The sequence below is a fragment of the Oxyura jamaicensis genome, chromosome 14 (genome assembly GCF_011077185.1).
Source record: "Oxyura jamaicensis isolate SHBP4307 breed ruddy duck chromosome 14, BPBGC_Ojam_1.0, whole genome shotgun sequence".
In the NCBI taxonomy this organism is placed as follows: Eukaryota; Metazoa; Chordata; class Aves; order Anseriformes; family Anatidae; genus Oxyura; species Oxyura jamaicensis.
This window is the reverse complement of record NC_048906.1, coordinates 4,109,417-4,127,829: the sequence shown is the minus strand read 5'-3', so window position 1 is coordinate 4,127,829 and position 18,413 is coordinate 4,109,417. Positions and strand designations below refer to the sequence as shown.

At 48.4% G+C, this 18,413-nt stretch overlaps 1 protein-coding gene and 1 long non-coding RNA gene across 5 annotated transcripts in view; both read left to right on the top strand.

Annotated features, from left to right (window-relative positions):
• The first annotated feature begins 363 nt into the window (after nucleotides 1-363).
• On the top strand, nucleotides 364-13,379 carry LOC118174606 (cytochrome P450 3A30-like). The gene is made up of 13 exons (XM_035340051.1): nucleotides 364-607; nucleotides 1,657-1,750; nucleotides 2,854-2,906; nucleotides 4,181-4,280; nucleotides 4,772-4,885; nucleotides 5,020-5,108; nucleotides 5,566-5,714; nucleotides 6,228-6,355; nucleotides 6,687-6,774; nucleotides 7,802-7,962; nucleotides 8,164-8,390; nucleotides 9,861-10,023; nucleotides 12,210-13,379. Exons 1-13 carry the CDS (start codon nucleotides 537-539, stop codon nucleotides 12,303-12,305), a joined length of 1,533 nt encoding a protein of 510 aa, XP_035195942.1. The 5' UTR covers nucleotides 364-536; the 3' UTR covers nucleotides 12,306-13,379.
• Nucleotides 13,380-16,037: 2,658 nt separating this feature from the next.
• Nucleotides 16,038-18,413, top strand: part of LOC118174629 — an 8,448-nt gene continuing 6,072 nt past the window's right edge. For 2 of the 4 annotated variants that reach the window (XR_004754707.1, XR_004754708.1), the window contains exons 1-3: nucleotides 16,038-16,120; nucleotides 16,602-16,661; nucleotides 16,744-16,913. This is a non-coding gene — a long non-coding RNA (uncharacterized LOC118174629). Of the gene's footprint in view, nucleotides 16,121-16,601; nucleotides 16,662-16,743; nucleotides 16,914-17,001; nucleotides 18,200-18,413 lie in introns of those variants that run through there. The other 2 variants (XR_004754710.1, XR_004754709.1) reach the window with 2 other exon arrangements.

Genomic DNA, 18,413 nt, shown 5'->3' with positions numbered 1-18,413 from the left:
GTGAGCCTGGACCTGTTTTGCAAACATTAGGGCAGAGGCAAAAAATCCTGCTGGCCCAGGGGCACAGCCCCACGCAATCTCTCTAGGAACCTGGTGGTTCCCAGCATTGCCTAGCCCCTCCCCATCACACCCCTCAACAAAAGCAATGGACGTGGTGAAAGCACAGCTGGGCTGAGCGGGGCCACGGAGAGCACGGCCGGCAGCAGGTGGCTGCAGTGAGAGCAGCTGGCAGCTCCCTGTGCCCTGCCGGAGCCTCGCCGCTCCCAGGAAGTTGTTTTATGGATGTCTTCCCCCTTCGCTACCTTTTCCCCTTCTGAAAATTGCACCTTCAGCAGTTCCATGTCACAAAACCTTCAGGGCCGGGCATGGTATTGGTACCATCCAGGGACAAATCTGCCCAAGGGTTAAAGTCTGAGCAACGGAGGCAGCACAACTCCTCCTTCCGCGTCATCTGAGGGCGGCTGCAGCTGAAGGTCAGCCCCAAACCTCATAAACCCAGGCCTGGGCGGTGCAGGAGACAAGTGCTGTCAGGCACGATGAATCTTCTGCCAGACTTCTCCCTAGCTACTTGGACACTCCTCATCATTTTCCTTAGCCTCCTGGTCCTGTGAGTAGAGGCTGGTCCTGATGGGTGCCTGGGGAGAAGTCCCTGTGCGTGGGCAGCCGGGGCTCACAGGGGTATCACCCTCTGTAGGAAGTGCCCTGGCGCATTAATTAGTGTTAAAAAAAAAAAAAAAAAAAAAAAAAAAAAAACAGTCTTGACTCTTCCTGTGCTACCTGCAAGGCTGAGATGGGGGCTAATAGAGGGGGTGGGTGGGAAGAAGGAAATCTGTGATGGAGGAAGTCAGAGAGCATTGCCTGCCTCTCTATCAGCATAAAAATGACTGGGGGGGATTAAAAGGAACTTCTATGTTTATTTTGTTTTGTTTTGTTTGTTTGTTTATTATTTATTTATTTATTTTGGTTGTTGTTTTTGTTTTGCCACACAGAGCCAGAGGGAGGATTAACTTTGTTTTGCTGCAGCAAACTGCCTGGTTGCAAAGGGCTGGGCTGTGCAATCTGGGAGTAGGCAGCGGGTAAAGTCTGCCCTGCTTCTGCCAGCAGAAGCCCCTGCTTAAATAGTTCTGCTGGCAAAATTGCCCTTTTGCTTCCAGAACTCATGGGAGCTGTAGTGAGCTACTCAGGCAAAATTTGGCTCTTTTTAATTTTTAATTTAATTAATTTGGCTCTTTTAATTCATGCCCCTGCTTGGCTGCTGTGCTGCTCTGGCTCTTCCACCTGGGCTTCACAGCAGGTCTTTGCAAAGCCAAAGTCAGGTATCAGCTTGGGAACTTGATCCTTTTGAGGCTGCCTTCAGCCTCCTGAGTCACCTGGGCAGTGGGATGCAGCCCTTGAGCGAAGGTCTGAGATGCCCAGGTTTGCCTAGGCTGGGCTGCAGCTGCCACCAGCCCTTGTCTTGTACAGAGATGAACCCAAATGGTCTTGGGTTTCTTGCAGAAGTAGAGCAGCCTCAGCGGGTCTGCTGCTGCTTGTCCATAATTTCAGCTTTTTCTGTGTGGCAAGAAGCAGCTATGCCAGCTGCTCGCTGTGCTTAGGGTGAAGAGCCTTCTCTTCTCGTTACACGAATGCATCTCACACACTGGCTTTGCTCGGCAGCTATGGGATATGGCCCTACCAGACCTTCAAGAAGCTGGGCATCCCCGGGCCACGGCCTCTGCCGTTTTTCGGAACACTCATGGAGTACCGGCACGTGAGTATGGGCAGCTGCTGCTCCACATCTGCCTTGGGGGCTTACTTGTAGGTTGTGCTGTTTTTTTTTTTTTTCCATTCTTTGGGCACCTCTTTGCCTGTTCTTGATTCCTTGATAATGGCAGTGATGCTTCCAGGTTGGAAGCTCCATGGATATGCAGAGAATGCAAAAATTACTTTAAGGTTCTTGCTGACCTGAATGAGGAGTGTTGTGCTTTTCATTCACGTCATAATTTGACCTATTAGCTCCCCTTTAGATTTCTACCCACTCCTCAGCAGCTGAAGAACTGTTGGAAATAAAGAAAAAAAAAATATTGAGTCTGTATCTAAAGCTGATGATTTCTGAGAACTGTGTGCTTCTTTGTGCTTTGGGTCAGACCCCAGCAATGCCCTGTCCAGCCATCTGTTGCACCATCCCAAAACTAAGCCAGGTGAATAGATTTCCAAATAAAACAAGCCTTACCAAGTAACTGGGTATCAGCTGGTTCCAGATAACTGCCTGCAATCGCAGGATGAAATGTATTAGCTTCAGCTTCAATGAAAGGGGCCTTTTAACTTGTGTTTGCTGAGTTTACAGCATGACACACGGTCTCTTACTAATGGTTTAGTTGATGCATGGTGAGTGTTATGTGTCCCAAAAGTTTCATCCTTACACGTAACATCAGTTAAAACCTTAATGGGAACAAAGGAAAACAGAAGAGCCCTCATCACTCTGGTTCAGTAACTGCTGTGGAAGATCTCATGAGGACGAGGCAGTAGCAGCTCTAACCTGTTGAGCTGAAGATGAAAGGACACGCTGGGATCTAGTTCTGCCTGCTAACTCTGCTCACACTAGAGCTGTGTACCCTGTCGTACCTTGTCTTCATTATATTTTTAGCTCTGCTTGGCTGGTGGAAGTTGAAAGTGCAGTTTTCTTTCTCTGCTCTCTTTTTACCTCCAGCGCAAATGTCCCCTCAGTGTCTACGTGGCTCTTAAGGGCTGCTGTGCACCCGCCAGCCTCTGCTTCCGAGGCTGGGTCTGTGGGATGCTCCCAGCTGCAGGCTGGGACCTGCTTTGATCACTCTTCACTCGCAAACTGTTCGTTTCTCCTTTCTTCTTTTGCAGGGATTCCTGAATTTTGATCAGATGTGCTTTGAAAAATATGGTAAAATCTGGGGGTAAGTTTCTTTCATAATTCTCCATTTGGGGTGCTTCTCTGTCCCAAAATAGAAGGGGAGACGTGGATTGCCACCATGTCCCTGCACCATCATTCTAGCAGTGATGGTTTGGGGCATGGGGAAAAAACAGATTCACGGCTGGGAAGGTCTTCAGCTTTCTCTCCAGGACTTCTCTCTTGCTGGGATGGGATGATGGCAGCCAGTCTGGGGGTCTTCATTATTTTTTTCCCACTTTGGGAGCATTCAAAGCTAAACAGTGGTGTTAGTGACCTTGGGGACAGGCAGCTCCCCCATCCTCCAGCACCCATCACATCAGCACAGCTGTGCCTTTATCTCTTAGCTCCAGCCGCATTAGTGAGGGAAGGCACCGATCATTTCCCAAGCACGCAGCCTGCCCAGAAAACTCCACTGCTGGTGTCAAACTGAGCCTCAAGCCTTTGAAGCCGCTGTTGTGTCTGTCTGGAGCAGAAAGTGAGCTGCAGGCTGCCGTGGTGTGTTTCATCTTGCTCCCTGCTTCTCCCAGAGCCAGGGCATGAGCCACCTTTAAACCTTCCTCCTGCTCCCTGCCCAGCGCTGCCTCTGTGCGGGCAGGTGTGGGGCTCTTATCGTGCTTCTCCTGGGAACCTCGCAGACCGAAGCAAAACTGGAGCACAAAGATCGTAGGAGCTTCATGAAACCAAACGTGTTTTTGGAAAGATTAAATCTTCTCAAGCCTCTTGAAGATGGCAGCTTCCCTCGGCTGTGGCCCAAGGCTCGTGCCCTTTGGCTTTTAAGTTCTCCTGCCTCTGGTGACCGGAAAACAGAAGAGGCAGATGAGATATTTTTTCCCCCCTCTCATTGCCTTGTAGGCCTCGCAGGGAAATCTCTTTACCCCACAGGTGGCCATTCAGTATGGGCTTATTGACTGCAGCCACCAGTTACCCAAACACAGCTCAGACAGCCCAAATGCAGGGATCAATGTCGCAGCCAAAGCTGCCTTTTATCTGAACACACACTGCTTTGGAAATCCTTCTGTAACAGCACAGATGATGGCTAGAAGTGCTCATGCTGTCCGTGTTTGGCACTGTCCTTTTTTCCCCTCTCTCCGGTTTTACTGCATAATAAACCCATTTCAGCCCTGTCCCTTTAGCAGCTTTGTCAGAGGGGACTCAGCTGGCCCAAACCCCGCGGGCTGCGGTGCTCGTTGCACAGCGCTCTGTCCCCAGGCAAAGCAGCCTGCTCTCATTCCAGCTGCCCGTGAGCAATGGACTGACCGTGGCCTTCTCTTGGCTTAGGATTTATGACGGCAGGCAGCCTGTGCTGGTTATTCTTGACCCCGTCCTCATCAAAACCATCCTGGTGAAGGAGTGCTATACCAATTTTACCAACCGCCGGGTGGGTATCTCATCCTCTGCTTTCCCCTCTGGTGGGGAGAGAATGCAGCAAGAAAGGAAGAGTTTATTCTTGGTTTCTGTTCTCCTTCTTTGCTTCTGAGTCTCTCTGAGCCCTTCAGCAAGTATTTTCTCTCTGTTGTTCCCCAGCTTATTGACAGTACTGACAACAAAACTCTGCCAGGGAAGTGGAGAGGCCGTTCTGGCTGGGGCATCAGCCTAGATGTACACTGGAACTGAGACATTTCTGCCTCTTGCACTGCTGTTTCCATTTCTGTTTTTTCCTGTTTGAGGTAGAGCTGCTATGACTTTAGGGGCCAAGTCAATGCTCTGTGGTTGTTTTTGTTTGGTTTTGTTGTGTTGTCTTTTTTTTTTGTTGTTGTTGTTGTTTTGTTTTCCTCTTTGCATTGCTGTAATGTCAAAGGGGAGGCAGAAAACTTCACCCATTGCCCTGTATAACCACGTCCCTTTTGCTGCAAAATTCCCCTCGTGCAGAACTTCCGTCTGAACGGGATCCTGGAGTCAGCCCTCAACGTGGCTGAAGACGAGAAGTGGAAAAGGATCCGCACGGTGCTGTCTCCGACCTTCACCAGCGGGAAGCTGAAGGAGGTAAAGCAGAGGCCACTGGTAGTTTACACCAAAAGCTGGAGGAGTGCTGGGACCTTTGGCAGCGTGGAGCTGCCCAGCCTTGCTTGGAGAAGGTGAAAGAGTCTCAGTGCCTTCTGCTTTGGTTTGCGTTTCAGATGTTCCCTATCATCAAGCTCTATGGTGAAAAATTAGTGAAAAACATTGAGAAGAAAGTGGCTAACGATGAGTTCGTGACCGTGAAGGAGTGAGTAACTCTGTGAGACTGACAGGAAAGAGTATGTATTCAGTGTGGGGAAGGAGCTGTTCTGGAGAGCCATTTTGGGGTTGGACCTGGTGATCTCTGGAGGTCCCTTCCAACCCCCACAATTCTGTGATTCTGTGATTTCCATGCTGCAGCACAGAGCCCTTCTCAGCTGTGCTCCTCTGCAGTGGCCCTGCTGTGCTCTGCTTGGCTCGGGCTGGGTAACTGTGCTCGGTTCCCCATTTCATTTTATTGGGGATGCATTTCAAGGCAGCAGTTGGGCCCATTCCAGAAGCCCTGCAAATCACAGATGTGGTATTTTTACATGCCATTTTTACAGTCTCTTTTACAGATGAAAATGTAAAAGAGCTTCCCTCTCCCAAGGATTGCTCCTAAATTGGCTATTATTCACTGCTCTGGTTGTGCTCATCCCATTCACTCTTTTTTCTTCTCTACTCAGCATTTTTGGAGCCTACAGCATGGACGTAGTGGTCAGCACTTCTTTCAGTGTGGATACTGACTCCATGAACAACCCCAATGACCCCTTTGTCACCAACATAAAGAAATTTCTCAAATTCAGTTTTCTAAACCCCGTGTTCCTATTATTAGGTATGACACACCTCATTTCATACAGCCCTGAATCGGTCGCGTGCGGTGACCACCTGCATTTCCTTTTAGCTCCCTCGGTATCTCAGAGTCCTCTTTGACATCTGAGAGGTGCACTTTGCAGGATTACATTCACCCTAGCAGCACTGTAGAAATATTTCCCCTGGGAAATCACAGCCAAGATTTGCACAGCCCCATGTGGGTCTTCGCTCCATCTTCTTACAAGCAGATCCTTTTTGCAGTGGAGAGCTGCTGTTGTGTATCACCGAGAGCTGCACTCAGTGCAGAACTGAGGACATATCGTAGCAGAAAGACAGGAGATTCTCAAGTGCTATTGCATGTCAGCTGAGGCCTGTTTTCTTTGTTTGTTTTAAAGACAAAAGATCTGAAGGCAATGAAAGGCAATTTGTTGGGTCAGGACTCAGACTCACCCCACTTCTTTCTATGCTTCATGACAGTTTTATGTGTCTTGGGCCTTCTTGAGCTATAATAGGTTGTTCACTTCTCTCCTTTTAGTGTTGTTCCCCTTCATTGTCCCAGTACTGGAAAAGATGAAAGTGACTCTGTTACCCTCAAAAGTCATGGATTTCTTCAATAGCAACTTCATGAAGATGAAGAAGGAAAGGGACAATGGCTACCACGTGGTGAGTCCTGCCCAGAGGGCCTTTTCTGTCCGTAGCACTGTCCTTCTGAGCACAGGAGGGCCCTTGTAATGCCTTCAGCGGCTGTGGGGTATCCATCTGCTACTCTCCATGATAGCTCCCTACTCGTCAAGTGTGGGAGGGCCAGAAACACCCCCTGCATGGACTTCCATGTGGAAAATGTATGTTCATAGGGGGTCTCTGGTCTGAACTCCAACATGCTCTGAAGCTGGGGGCTGTGAGTTAAATGGGCATCTCCGCAAGGAGCTCGTGCTGGATGAGGTTCGCTCCCTGCCCACCCACCTCTGCTCTGACTGCCTCTGTCTCTCCCCAGGACCGGGTTGATTTCCTGCAGCTGATGGTGGACTCTCAAAGCTCACGGAACAGCTCCAAGTCTGCTGAGGAGAATGACTCGTACAAAAGTACGTCCTGAGAGCTGTCCTGCCCTCAGCAGAGAGCAGGTGGTTCTTCATGTGGTTAAAGAATGGAAGTAGGAGAGGATTGCAGTCATTTATTCTAGGGGAGTTTCAAGGTCTCAGTAGCAGGGCTATAATGATGCTTATCACATATCAGCCATATTTTATTACATCCCATTTCCTGGGGTAAGTCCTGAGGGCCATTTATCCACCAAAAAGCAAACAGAGTGAATATCTCCTTGCCTCTTTGTTTCTTATTTTGTCTTCTCTGAAGGCCAGTGGTGTTGGCTGTATTTCATAAAGCACACAAAGCACATATGCTGCACGTACCTTGCTCGTCAACAAGCTCATCTCTGTTGCTCATCCTAAGTTAACTGTTAGATTCAGAAAATAAAGGGTCAGCCAAGGCATAGCCCAGACCATCAGCCTCTATCAAGGCAGGAAGCTTGTTAAATTCGGATATGCACAGACAGGGAATTTGTGTGGCACCCTGCACTGCAGGCTGCATCCTGGCAGCACTGGGATGCTGCTGCAATACAGAATCCTGTACTGTCTTCATTACCACTGCCAAACTATGCTCAGGGCTTCTAATCCCTCAGCAGCATGTGGCTAACCTCAGAGCTTAGAGCAGTTGCTGGACATCTCCTCACCTCCAAATTTTCCTGGCACATACCCATTTTTTTTTCCTTTTTTTTTTTTTTGCTCAGAGAGCACAGTTCCAGAAGATAACAGATTTTCTAAATCAGGCTCAGGCAATGCGTATCTTCAGTGGTGCAATTCTGCTCTTAAAGACAGCAAAGTAACGCTGCTGACCTTGACAGTGGTTTTCTGGCTTCACACCAGTGCCATACTCATCCCACTCTGTGCCATAGGCTCCCAGTCTGTGTAAGCTGGACATTTCCTTCACCAAGTGTTAAGTAGTTATCTATAGCATTACCTGGACTGACAAGTGGGATCCTGCATTTCTGAGGGTTAATCACAATTGTGCTGTAGATTTCAGCTTCTTACACATGTTTTTTGTGCCTCTTTTCAGCATTAAGTGATGATGAGATTCTGGCCCAGGCTCTTGTCTTTGTCTTTGCTGGTTACGAAACCACCAGTTCCACCCTCAGCTACATCTCTTATAACCTGGCCACACACCCTGATGTGCAGCAGCAACTCCAGGATGAGATTGATGCAAACCTGCCCAACAAGGTAAAGAGGATGGGGAGACACTGGGGTCATTCCCACTTATTTTTTGTGGATCCTGAACCACAAACCAGGCTGGAAGCAACCCAGAATGGAACAGATGCTGGGGCTGAGGTTTCCCCTTTTCTGGTTTCTGGTTTTGGGGTGGGGATTGAGGTCCCATGTTTGTAGCCATCCTAAGACCTTTGTTTCCCCTGCCATCCCCAGGCTGCTCCCACATACAACACCATCATGCAGATGGAGTACCTCGACATGGTGGTGAACGAATCCCTTCGGCTCTTCCCTCCCGGGGGGAGGATTGAGCGGGTCTGCAAGAAGACGGTGGAGCTCAACGGGGTGACTATTCCAAAGGACATGGTGGTCATGATCCCAGCCTACGTGATGCACCGTGACCCGGCGTACTGGCCTGAGCCAGATGAGTTCAGGCCCGAGAGGTGAGGGCTTGGTGCGAGAAATAGCTGCACATTCAACCTGGTTCCTGGGAGGGGAAATGGCAGTGAAAGTGGGGAATGCATGATTATAACATTTAAATTAGGCATTTATCATTGTCTGACATCTAGTCCCAGCATTACCGTGAGGGGAGTTTTATGATCTACATCCATAAACTGTGCATGGAATTTAATTAACTGCATTGAAGGAAGCGACAGTGAGAGCAGCTCCCAGCAGCTGTAACACTGAGGGGTTTATGGCCAGATATTAAAACGAGAGCCATTGGGTGACTGGCATGGTGCCGTGCAAATCAGCAATGGAAGGGCAAAGACAGGTAGGAAATAAAACTTAATTTTTCAACTCTAGTTATGAAACAATCCTTGCTTTGGAGGCTCTGCCAGCTGCTGGGAAACAAGGCAAAGGCCTGAGGCAGGCCTGGGAGACCCTGGGCTTGCTTACCTTCAGGTGGCCATGAAGGCACTGAGGGTTGGCCCAGAGAGAGCAAGTCCAGATCTGTGCCCTTGGACCATGAGCTCAAATGCCTCGGGAAGCTAGCCCTGGTGTGGGGATGTGGTCCCTTGTGGGACACTGTGGCAGTGGCATCAGGCAGAAGGCAGAAGGGGATGTGTGCTGCTGAAATCATCATGGACCCCTGTGGCCCATGTACCTTGTGCTGGCTGCAGAAGGAACCTCCCCAGTGCGAGTATCTGGTAAGGGGCATGTTGCACCTCAGTTACTCCAGCAGCTTGGTCCTTATATCAGGTGAAAAATGGGGAAGGGTGTCTGCACAGGAACTCTTCAGGGATCACTTGCCTCGCTGGAAGTTCATCGTCGGGTTGTGCTGGTGTCTTGGTAGCGAGATACTTCATTGCTGGCTTAATGTGGTTAAGGTTTCTACCCAGACCTCATGCACTGGGAATGAAAGCTTCCTGACATGAAAACTAACTGATCACTGAAAAGCATTGCTGCAAATGCTCAGTGGAAAATTCCTCTGTGAAGCTGATTGTTCTTCCCTGTTTTTCATGATGAGGAGAGGAATGGCTGGTGTGTCTCAAAAGCAACTCTCCTTTTAGTCACGCAGGGGGAGAACGTCTTTGTGCTCGCTCAGGCCTTTGATCTAAAGGGAAGATGTGAAGCTGTAGACCTGTGTGTTTTAGGGTTTGAAATCTGGGTTCAGTTTTTGAGCTTAGAGGGAGTTCTGAAAAAAGAGTAGTTATGAAATCGTTAACATATTTCAGGTCTTCCCTGTTCACCTGACACACCCAGAGATGCGCAGCCAACTCCAAACAGCAGGATGAAAGCAGAGGCATAAGGCATCTATTGAGACAGAAATAAGGGACTTAGCTGGTTTCTTCTAATATGTACAGAAACACAAAAAGCCTTTGCCTTCCCAGACCCCTCATCTCTTCAGATCTGAAAGCTGACACACCTAGAACAGCAGTGCTTTCTAACCTTACATATTTTTCTGTAATCAGGTTCAGTAAAGAAAGCAGAGAATCCATCGACCCCTACATCTTCCTGCCGTTTGGGGCCGGCCCCAGGAACTGCATCGGAATGAGGTTTGCCCTCCTCGTGGTGAAAATGGCTGTGGTTGTCCTTCTGCAAAACTTCTCTTTCAGACCCTGCAAAGACACTCCGGTGAGGATTTGGGATGATGTGTGCTGTTACCTGCTCTCTGGCCCCACTGGGGTGGTCCTGTGTGTTGTCTTTTGCCTGCACCTCAGGAAAAATAGGGAACTGTCTCACTTGAACATTAAATTCCCCATCCCCAAGGAGTTCAGATACTGATAGCTTCATGACCACTGAACCTTGTCTGCAGACTTGGGTTTTTACTGCTTCACGCAGAGACCAGGGAGGAAGATTTCACTGTGGATTAGAGAGGCATGTGGGAATAACTGTATTTAAATGCTCTCAGTTATTTTAAATGGTTTGGCACAAGTTACTGATATATTTTTTAAGCCTCTGCAGAAGCAGAATTGATGTTGGTGGAATATATCAGGCTGAAGTGCTCTGCTTCGCTTGGGGTGCAGCTAGCTGCAGGGTGCTCAGCACCCACTGTTCCCTGCCACTCTGCTTTGACCCAGCTCAGACAGACCCTGCTCCAGAGAGCAAATATCCCCTGCTCCAAGGCTGTGCTTTGCCACACAGGCATGGCGATTCGCTTTGAGACCCCAAGACAGCAGAATTCATTTCTTACGGGCCACCAGGCGACCTCTAAAGCATAACAATTTTCAGCCAAGTGCAATTTGAGATAAATTTGAATTGGTGGCTCTCCCCCCTTTGAGGCTATGGAGGTCCTCAGAGGCAGAGGAGAAACAGGGAACAGGCTCCCTCCCTCCTTCCCACCCATTTTGGTTTTGCGTGGGCTCCCACGATTGCTGCATGCAGTGCTGATGGGACAGGCCCTGCAGGATGGGGCTGTTTGACATTCAGGAAATGCCTGATGTAATTTTCCAACAACCATCGCAGCATATCCTGAAAACAGGGCAACTCCCCATGACTCAGAGGCAGGTAGCATCTGCTGTTACTCTCGGCTGTGGACACTCAGTTTCCAGCCCCAGTCTGGCTTTGCTGCCATTAATACATTTTGTTCATGAGACAAGCTTAGGAGTTCAGAGCAGAGGGGGCAGCAAGTGCATTCAAAGGACATTTGTTGTATAAAACAAAAATACTCACAGAGTTATTACTTGGCACAAGCACTCAGCTGGAATCTCTGCAGATTCAGATTGTGACTCAACTAGTAACCCGGAGGTGAAAGACTGTAATAGTCCATTAACAATGCGGTGACCTATCAACCCTCCCCCAAGTCTAATGACATTTTTCTAGTCCTCTGCAATCCATAAAATTGATTCTTTTTATAACTGCCTTTAATTAAAGGGAGACAAGTTAAATATGTATTGTATTATTGGTGCCCATAGGTTTATGGGTCTCTTTCAGCCCTTTTTTCCTTCAGAAGATGTCGTGTGTATTGGATCAGAGGGGAAGGGAAAAATTCACCTCAGAACATCCCTTTGGAATACAGACATGGGAGCTGCATCCACCTCTCACTCCTCCACTGATGGCACATTGGGCTCAGAGCCACGTTGATGAAATTTCCTAAAGCAAAGCTTACCAGGGCTTTTAGCACATCTTGTTGGGCTGGGGGTGTACTGCCCTTGTCCTGCTGGGGAGGAGGAGAGCTGGGACATGAGCAGCATAGCAGTGGTGGAGGAGGTTTGGTGAAGCACTTCTCCCTGCCCCACAAGATGACTCCCTCCACCACTAGCTGTAAATGATCTTTTTATTGAAATTTCCACCCCATGTGAGCCTGGTGCTTTTCTGCGCCATGCTTTTTCTTTGGTACTCAGCTCGAGCAGCTCTCTCTGTTTCTTCATTTCCCAGATAACTTATTGTTCCTTTAACTCCCATTATAGTCTAGCTCCCCTTAGTGCTGACACATTTCAGCATTAAACAAAATAGCACCGTGTGCCCCTCCTCAGCTGCTGCTCTCTGGATGGATTTTGGCCGCTTTTCCCTCTGTGTGCAGCCCATCGAGCAACGTACTGTGTGCTTTTCACTGTCCATGTGGATGCCAGCATTCACTGATCAGTTCACCAAGAGCTGAGGGCTACTGAGCTCCAGCGCACATCTGTTTTACATGAGCACCAGTGATAGTCCTATAAGCACACCTGTAAGTCAGGAAATGCACTGAAAAAGGGGTGGCTGAGATGCGTGGGGGCTGTAGGGGTTCTCTCAGTATCATGACTGTCCTTTTCCCCATCTTACGTGGCTCTTTTGGTGTTTGTTTGTTTGTTTGTTTGTTTTTGTTTGTTTTTTTCCTTAAGATCCCCCTGGTTTTGGACACAAAAGGTTTCATGCAACCGAAGAAGCCCATCGTCCTGAAGATGGTCCCCAGAGTCCACAGTGACGTGGAAAAGTGAAGGAACAGATCAGAGACTCTTGTTTGATGGTGCTTTCTCTGCCTAAATCTTAGGCAGAGACCCAGATTGATGTGTGCGCTGTAGAAATGTCAGTGGTGCAAATCCCCATTTCACAACATGGCATTAGGGGGTTGGCCCGGCATAATTAAATGAGCATTAGCCTAATGAAAACTCCTCAGTCCCAGATCCTGCTGTCCCAGATCACAATAGGCATTTTGCAAGACCATTTCCGCTCAAGTTATTTGGGTGGTTTTTTTCTTCTGCCTCTGAAGAGGCACTTTTCTCAGCAATTTGATTCCAGACACTGTCAGTCTCTTCTGGCAGTGTAATTTAAATCAGGAGAGGGAGAGCAAATTGCACACAGTTAAGTAATGCTACCATTGCTCCTGTTCCTACTGCCTGCTGGGCAGCTCTGTGTGTCTTCTGGTTTTATACTCCTGGGGATGCAGAGTTGTCCAGGGCTATTTCCTCAGCTGTGTGCTCTGACCCTGACAAGTGTTAAAGTGGTCACGTCCTTGCAGGAATGAATGCCCGTGGCAAGTTTTGTGATGCTGATTTATTTAGATTTTCTTATGATTTTATGAGTGATTCAGATTGCAGATGAGTTAACTGGAGGAGCCCAGAGACAAGCAGTTCCCCCTAATGACTGGAGATTTGTGGAGTGGGAGAGAAGTGCCCTGCGTGTATTTTCTGATTGTTTGCTTGTTTTACCCCGGGCACGCAGCCATCTCCCACAGAAGTGACTGTCAGTACAGGCACCATCTACACAGCTACCGTGACACCTTTTAGTCTCTGATGTGTATTAGAGCATTGTAAGACCAAATTAACTGAATTAAAAATGACACGGGGTGCAGCACTGAGAGCCGTCAGATGTCCTGGGGAACCCTGGTCTAGAAGAAAGACATTGCCTTTGGCTGCTGAGAGCTGGGAAGGCTTGCCCAGATTTCATCCTTTTTTACATTCCAGAGGACCTAATGCTCTGTACTCTCCCACTTCATGTTACTCCTCCACAAACTGCTAAAGAGAAGCTAATCACAATAAAAAGCTTGCTTACCTCTTTGGTACCCAACTGAAGCCAGTCTGTGCTTCTGTTCTTTCCTCCATATGCAAGTGAATCCGTCTGTAGGTCTAACAAGCTGTTGGCCAGAAACAGTGTGGTCCCACTACCTCTCCTAGCAGGGCTTCCTCATTACTTAGGTGGGAACCTCAGTGTACCTCTGCCTCAAAAGCCAGGGCCACAGAATGGATACAGAAGCTTGTTTTTGCAGTTCATTCTTCCACTATGATGTTGTAACAACACAAATTACCAAAGGTGCTGGCTTGCTTGTCTCAACCAGGCATTTGTCTTTCTGTGAGAGCAGAGAGGTTTGATTCCAGGGTCTGCTCCATGCTGCAGATCCAATGACTTCATGTGGGGTTCAAAGTGCTGGCCATGCTCTCTCCTGGACACCTCATGCACATGCTCTGACCTTCTACATCATGGTGTATTCTGCTTCCAAACTGTCAAATTTCAGTGCTGGCTGAAATAACTGCAAGTGCACCTACCCCGGTCACTACCATGCATAATAATGCTTAGATTCCTGGTGGATGAAACTCATTATATCCTAAATGAATCTTAGGTGTTACCTTATGTGTATCAACAGCAGTAAGAGCTGCTTGTAGAGATGCTGAGTTTAAGATACCCCAGTCCAAACTAAATGGCTGAGTAGGGCCATTGATGGTGCAAGTGGGAAGTGGTCTCCAGTGCAAAAAATGGGCTTAGGAACTTCAGTCACGAGACAGCAGTTGCTTTCTTTCTTTTTATATTGCTCTTCTTTTCTGATATATTATTTTTATAGACAGATAGATCATATATATTATTATATATTTTTTATTTCTTTTTATATATATATTTTTATACACTTTTGAAGTATTTAGTTGAAAGCCCCAAAAGATATATAACAACCTTTCTGCAGTGGATTAAATTCCCCAGTGAAAGACATCCTCGCCTGAAAGGGTAGGGGAAGGACAAGGCTGTTTCCCTCAAGAGTCAGCGATGAGCAGGGTGGGAGGGTCAGAAAATTCCAGCTTCCCTGTTTGCCTTCGTGACCTGCAGCTGCACAGCTACCTTCTGCTGCCCTTGCACAAAAGCAAGGGTTCATCTTTGTTTTCTGCTGTTACCATCCCTCTCTTTTAAAGCCATTGCACTGTGTTTGACTGCGGTTGTGATGGAGCATCTCAAGAGATAACAACAAAATATAGAGGCAGTCAAAAACCGGGAGAACAAACAGCAGAAAAGTGACTCTGCTGCCACAGTGGCTGACAAAAAAGGGGCATGGAAAATCCCCAAGTCTCTGCCTTCAGAGGTGACTGAGCAGATGAGGGTGATGAAGTAACACAGTGTCACAGGTCAGGGAGGCATTAATGGCCTCGCTAGACTGAAGGCTGTGGCTTGGCTAGTGGCAGCAAGGGAAGTCACGAGCTGTACACAAAGGGTTTTGCCTCCCTGCTCTATGCCCGCGTTGGAATTAATCACTCACACACAAATGTCAACACTGCGGATAATATCCTTCAGGATAATCTCTCTCACAAAGCTGCTTAACATTTTAGTAATATACAGTTCACTTCCAGGTGTCAAAGGATTTCAGCCTTTCTCATCTCTGTTCAAAGGCATCTTCATCTGCTGGCACCCTGGCGCTGCTTCTCTGCTCCGATTAAGCGTGCGAGCCTGCAGCTGCAGCTTGCAACGCGGATTTACCTGCAGAGAACCCACCAGTGAGCTCGTGGTGCTGCCTGGCTTTATCTTCAGGTGCCTGTGCTGGATTCTGGCAAAGACAAGGTGATGTTGGGGCATGCCAAATCTCACCTCCATTTCGCTGAATTCAGAAGCGCTGGAGAGTAGCAAATGCACGCCTTTGCTGTTTCCCACTTGGGCATGTAGAAAGGATTAGGAGAGGAGGCTGATCTGCCCGTTTGCCTTCACCTCGAATCAGGGAGTGGAGGCAGAGAGCAGTGCTGCTCCCAGGCTCTGCTCTGTTAACCAGGAAACTTCACGTCCACCTCCCTGTGACCAGAAGGAGAATCGATAGCAGTGCTGCTGCTAATGGAGCTGACCCCGAGGCAGGGGTTGCTAAACCTGGTACTGACCAAGAACAGACAGGAAGATCAAGGGAAAATGGCACTGAAAAGGTTAACAGGATGCTGTTTTTAATGATGAGGTTCAGATGATGGCTTGGTGGCATGGCTGGGTGGGAGCTGCAGCTTACAGTGGGGAATCGCTCTGATCCTGGGAGCCTTACAGCAGATAGACAGGAGCCTGGCATAGCCCATGGGATGTGATTGATTTCTGGTGTTCCTCCGGTCGGTGCCGCAGTTCTGGGGTTGGTCTGCATCCATCCTCACTGCTCTGACTTCCAGAGGTGTTGAACATGCCCAGCTCCCTGCAGCCAGAGGGAAATAGAGCTTAAGGCTTCGGCAACACCATGCCTCAGTTTACCTGCAAGTACATTTAAAAAATAAAAATATTTACAGCTAACCAATAGTGAGATATGATGCATGCCTGCCTTTGTGCCATGCTTTGATTCAGATCCCAGAGAGGTCACAGAGTGAGCAAATGGGTTTCAATTGGATGGCACTCAACCACAAGTGCTTCAGGAGCTCATCTAATGTGCTCCAGCTACTGAATCAAGTCCCCTGCTGCCCCTGAAACACATATAGGATCTATACAGGGCCCTTAACACCTTTGCTGTGCCAATTCCCCTCCCATAGCACAGTGCTGCTTCCTGAAGCTAACCTGCCTTTGGCTTAGCAGCAGCTCCTGGAAAGCTCTTGTTGCTGTCAGGAGAGCTCACCATGTGGTTGCACCATTCAAATCTGGCCCCACTCACTTGTGCTTTAATTATTTAGGCCAGTTTTAAGCAAGAGCACCCACTTGCATTTAATATGGTGCGTGGAGTTGTGTCACTGCAGGGCTTAATGCATGCTCCAGCGCTCTGCTGGCTCTCGGTCCTCTCCCCCAGCAGCACGAGCCAGCGAGCGGGGATGTCCCTGGGCTGTCCCCTGCTAGGGCAGCCCTGCCTGCCACCAGCCCTGTCTGCCACCAGCCGCAAGCCACTCGGAGTTTTCCTGACCCTGACCCCAGCTCGCGATGAGGTTGTCCGCATGATTGCTGCTGTTGTGGTACGAGACCTGCAGTTGAAGAGAGGCAGGCCTCCAGACAGCCTCGCTGAACACTTGATTCGGTTAAAATCGATGGAATAATTAGCCCACAGAGTCTGCCCAAAGGTCAGGAAGCAGTGATTTCTTTTTTTCTTGCAGCAGCTTTGGTCCTGAGCTCTTGCTTTAGTGCAAGGATTGCAAGCAAAGGCACTTCAGCAGGTAGGTTATAAAAGTGTTATGACTGCTGGTATTAAGCTGACAGGCTAATGTGACAAGTGCTTAACAAGGTCTCCCAAAATAGAGAGGTAAATGCTTTGCAGCGCTGGTTTCTCGGACAACCCCGAAATGAGCTGACGGGCACGGCGCAGGCTGGGCTGGCTGCCTGGGAGGCAGAGTGCAGGAGAGCCTCGGAGAGCGGCGAGGAGGAAGAGAAGGAGGAAAAGGACACCAGGAGAAAGAGGACGGGACCAGGTAGGGGCTCCCTGCTCTCACACCCCATTCTATCCCGTAGCCCCAAAGCTTGTCCCCCCCCCCCATCCTCTCCCCCTCTGTCACCCAGCTCTGTGCTGCTCCTCGCGTGCTGGCAGCAGGCATCTGCAGTGATGGGGACACGAGGACGGTGCCATACAGGAGAATTCATTTTTCCCTCTCTTGTCCCATGGGGGCACGTATGCTACCAGCTGGACACGCTGCATCCCGCGGGCTGTGTTTGCAGAAACACTCTGATCTCTCATTTTTAAGCCCCGCGTTTCAATTCCCCTCTGAGCGAAGGTAAACGGTAGGGATGCTGCTTCGGTGGATTCAAGGTTTCAAGTCAAACAGCAGTCATTTAACCACTCTTTTAAAGTTCATATCATTTGAATGTCATATGTCAAACTAATGCTACTTCCAGTGAAGGCAAATAGATATTTATTCCCCTCTCAGCTGTCCAGTGGTCTGACATTCATTATTGAAACATTGCAGCTGCCAGGGATTGAAATTACCTGTAGGAGTACATCGAGCAAAGCCTTCCACCTCTTTAAGGGTTATTCCCTGTAACACGTTTTAGTTCAGGCTCATTTTACAGCTGCTCTTGGTCTGCAGTTGCTTTTTCCTATGTCTCTACAAGGTCAGGCATAGGCTTTTTGACCATTTCCTCCAAGACGATGTTGTAACTTCATTTTTCAGAGCTTGTCTTTGGCTCGGACTTGTGGTCACTGCACCTCGGTGCAGCTCCAGTCCCTGAGGGGCTAGAACTGAAAATTCACCTCCTGGGGAGTCCCAGGCAGGGGGTATTTTTTATTTGTTTATTTATTTCATGCATTATTTTGCATGAAATAGCCGACATTTTGTAGCTCATTGGGCACTGAAATACTCAGTTGGCCGCAAGCGAGTTCAGGGACAGAAGGAAAGACAATGGAGATGACTAGATTAGTTTGCATTTAGACATTGCCCTGAACTTCACAGAGCAATTTACACCTGTACGAGGGTCTGTGGAGTTATATTGAATCAGACCAGGAGCATTTTACAGCCACTTTGCATGAGCATAAATGATAGCATAAGGTGCAAAGGAAACAGCCAGCCGGACAATTACATAGCATCTTCACACGCCTTATTAATCCTCATTACATTACCCTCTGTGCTGAGACTCAGCATCTTCCCTTCCCCGCGAAGGGAAGGACAGGTGAGGCTGTGGAGCCAATTTAGCCACCTGCCAAATGTGCAGCCTCTGGCTGCTGGTAGCTTCACTCCTTGGGCCTGGAGAGCTGGTTGCCCCCTGCCAGTGTCTGAGAAGCATCTTGCTAAATCAGTGATGGAAATCACAGCTGTCTCCTGCCCTACTGGGCTTCTGAGCAACCTGTGATGTTACAATCAGCCATACCTATATATTTTATTTTATTTTATTTTATTTTATTTTATTTTATTTTATTTTATTTTATTTTATTTTATTTTATTCTATTCTATTCTATTCTATTCTATTCTATTCTATTC

Excerpts from the sequence above, each read along its gene's own strand:
- LOC118174606 (XM_035340051.1), top strand. The coding sequence starts at position 537 with ATGAATCTTCTGCCAGACTTCTCCCTAGCTACTTGGACACTCCTCATC. Across the intron at positions 5,715-6,227 it reads CCCCGTGTTCCTATTATTAG|TGTTGTTCCCCTTCATTGTC; the intron begins GTATGACACACC and ends CTCTCCTTTTAG. Across the intron at positions 10,024-12,209 it reads GACCCTGCAAAGACACTCCG|ATCCCCCTGGTTTTGGACAC; the intron begins GTGAGGATTTGG and ends TTTTTCCTTAAG.